Below are 2,846 nucleotides of genomic sequence, written 5' to 3' on the forward strand. Positions count from 1 at the left end.
TGTATAATGCCTGCAGCCCGGTCAGGCTGGTGTGCATGCCCAAAGGACAGGTGGGGACACAGAGCCTGCCTTTGCAGCCGCTACTCCGGGGGCCTCATAGAGGTAAACAGGCGCTCAGCGAGCGCCCCCCGGTGTGTCCCTTACATGCCATTATTCCGGTGGGAACGCAGAGGCCCCGACAGGTCGTCTCCCAGGGCTTGGGGTCTCCGCAGCCGGGAGGGACCTCGCCGCCACTGCCTGGGAGAGATCAGGCTGCACACCGCAGGGCTGGGAAAAGCGCTGGCCGGGGACTCTCCGCGGACGGGGAGGGGATTCCAGTCCCCCCCCCCCGAAAGTCCGGGCCGCCTTGCGCGCTGGAAATCCCGCGCGCGCCCCGAACCGCGGCGCGGCTGCCGGGAAATCAGGAGGAAAACTTCTGCTTTTTTTTCCCTTTTCTGGCACTCGTCGCACCCCCTGCGCCCTCCTCCTGGCTGTCGCCCCCACGTGGGGCGCCCCCGGCGGGCGCTCCTCCCCTCCCTGCGCCGGCCAACCACAGCGCCTGCTGCTGTCGCCTTTGTTTTTCCTCCAATCGGAGGGGCAGGAGGCTCGGCCGAAGCCACGCCCCTAGACGCAGAAGTCTTTAAAAGGCGGCGCTGCCGCCGCGGGCTCAGATCGCTGAAGCGGAGACGGCGAGACCTTCTCCTGGGCTTCCTGGAGTGTTTTCGCTGAGGACTTGGCAATTTTTCTTCCGCCTTTTCTGGGGGACTTCACTGCTTCCTGAAGACCGTGGAGGAGCGCCCCGTTCCGTGGGAAGGTGTTGGGCTGTCTGGCTCGGACTTTGCAGTTGCGCTGGCGACTGTCGTGGGCCGTGCCCGCTGTGGATTATAACTGCATCATGACTCTGGACGAGCTCGTGGCGTGCGACAACGCGGCGCGGAAGTAAGTAGCCGGGGACCGCGGCCTGAGGTCCTGCGGGCGGGCCGGGCCGGGAGGGGAACGCGGCGCCCGGCGGCCTGCTCTGCTCGGTGCTCACCCTCCACTTCTCTGGCCGCAGGATGCAGACGGTGACCGCGGCGGTGGAGGAGCTCCTGGTGGCCGCGCAGCGCCAGGACCGCCTCACCGTGGGGGTGTACGAGTCGGCCAAGCTGATGAATGTGTGAGTCAGCCCCCTCGCCGCCTCTGCTCTGCACGCCCCCTGCACCCCACTCTTGAGCTGGCGGGGACTTCCCAGTTGCACCCCACTGTGGATTCAGGACTTGTCTGCTTTGGGGGGAGGGGCTGCACTAGCCGACACTGCATGGTTTGCAAGTGCCCCCCCTTTATGGTCCTACGGCTCCCCGACAATTTGAACAGTGGTCTCCCCTTCCTTCTCCCCGTTCCCTCGCCAGTGTGGCGGGGACCCCCTGCACCTCCCCTGCACGGTAGCGTCTGGCCACTCTTGCACATCCTCTGCAAACGCTCCCTGCCTGGAGCACCCCTGCCCCCAGCTGACCTGTCCCCTCCCTCTGTCCCCCAGGGACCCTGACAGCGTGGTCCTGTGCCTCTTAGCCATTGACGAGGAGGAGGAGGGCGACATCGCCCTGCAGATCCACTTCACGCTGATCCAGTCTTTCTGCTGTGACAACGACATCAACATCGTGCGGGTGTCGGGCATGCAGCGCCTGGCGCAGCTGCTGGGGGAGCCGGAGGAGACGCAGGGCGCCGCGGAGGCCCGCGACCTGCACTGCCTCCTAGTCACGGTGAGCCCGGCCTCCGCTCCGCCCCGCCCTGCCCAGGCACCTGGGCCCTTTGTCAACACATCAGCTGGCTGGGGTGCACCAGCTCAGCGCCCAGCCATGCTTGGCACGTCCGTGGGCAGCAGGCCGGGCACCGTCACCCAGGGAGCTATTTTGAGCCTGCTTGTTTTCCCCAGAGGGGCCGCGGGAGAGGGAGGCTGCCCACCCACCCCGGGGCTCCCGCTGAACCCCTGTCTCTCCCTCCCACAGAACCCTCACGCCGACGGCTGGAAGAGCCATGGCTTGATCGAGGTGGCCAGCTATTGCGAGGAAAGCCGGGGCAACAACCAGTGGGTCCCCTCCATCGCTCTCCAGGAACGCTGAGGCCCTTCCGGTCACAGACCTGCCGAGTTGCTGCCAAAAAAATAACTTACATGCTTGACCCCCTCCTCCCCAGATCAACCCCCCAAAACAACCCAACCCATGAGACCATCAGGGGCAGAGTCAGAGTTGGAGGCTGACGGCGAGGAGAGGGGGTGTGGGGCCACCCCCCAGGCGGAGCTGGGGGCCGCGCCAGCAGCGGCCACCGAGAGAAGAGGAGAGGGGACCGGGGCCAGCAGGAGAGGGGACCCTGGAGCTCGGCCTTCGCGATGGAGCAGAAGCCGGAGTGGGGGAGCCATAGCCCCCCCATCATAGAGTCTGGACTCGATGCTTGGCGGGTGGGGTGCGACTGAGCCCCCGCCCTCCGGAGAGGGCTGGCCGGGCTGCAGAGCAGGACCACGCCTCTGGACCTGGGGCTGTGCGGGTCGGGGTCGCGGGAGCGCCCAGTGAGCTGACCTGCAGGTCGCCGAGGCATCCGAGGTGACTTCCAGCGTGACGGACACAGGGACTTGGCTGGCAGACGCGGCTCTATCTGTAACCGCGATGGCCTGTAATAAACGTGTAGAGCCTCCGGGTCCGCGAGTCTCTGCCACTTCCGCCGCGCGCCGCCCCGCGCCGGGACCAGCACGTTACTCAAGTCCCTGTTTGCGGTGCCAGGCTCCTTTGCAAAGGCAGGGCCGACCTCAGCAGCAGGCGCCACCTCCGAACTCCAGCAACCCGCCCTGCTTTGCTTTTGCCCTGTAGCAACGCGGAGGCCGGGTAATTACGAAA

At 66.5% G+C, this 2,846-nt stretch overlaps 1 protein-coding gene across 1 annotated transcript; it reads left to right on the forward strand.

The window, feature by feature from the left end:
* The first annotated feature begins 632 nt into the window (after positions 1–632).
* GADD45B (growth arrest and DNA damage inducible beta) lies at positions 633–2,646 on the forward strand. The gene is made up of 4 exons (XM_006171778.3): positions 633–918; positions 1,034–1,135; positions 1,496–1,718; positions 1,965–2,646. Exons 1-4 carry the CDS (start codon positions 875–877, stop codon positions 2,076–2,078), a joined length of 483 nt encoding a protein of 160 aa, XP_006171840.1. The 5' UTR covers positions 633–874; the 3' UTR covers positions 2,079–2,646.
* The last annotated feature ends 200 nt before the right edge of the window (positions 2,647–2,846 follow it).

The sequence above is a fragment of the Tupaia chinensis genome, unplaced genomic scaffold, assembly GCF_000334495.1.
Source record: "Tupaia chinensis unplaced genomic scaffold, TupChi_1.0 Scaffold149964_2, whole genome shotgun sequence".
NCBI classification, from domain to species: Eukaryota; Metazoa; Chordata; class Mammalia; order Scandentia; family Tupaiidae; genus Tupaia; species Tupaia belangeri.

What these genes read in the sequence shown, in the direction of transcription:
- GADD45B (XM_006171778.3), top strand. Translation starts at nt 875, where the DNA reads ATGACTCTGGACGAGCTCGTGGCGTGCGACAACGCGGCGCGGAA. An exon ending in TGCGACAACGCGGCGCGGAA is followed by an intron (nt 919 to 1,033) that starts GTAAGTAGCCGG and finishes CTCTGGCCGCAG; the next exon opens with GATGCAGACGGTGACCGCGG. An exon ending in TCGGCCAAGCTGATGAATGT is followed by an intron (nt 1,136 to 1,495) that starts GTGAGTCAGCCC and finishes TCTGTCCCCCAG; the next exon opens with GGACCCTGACAGCGTGGTCC.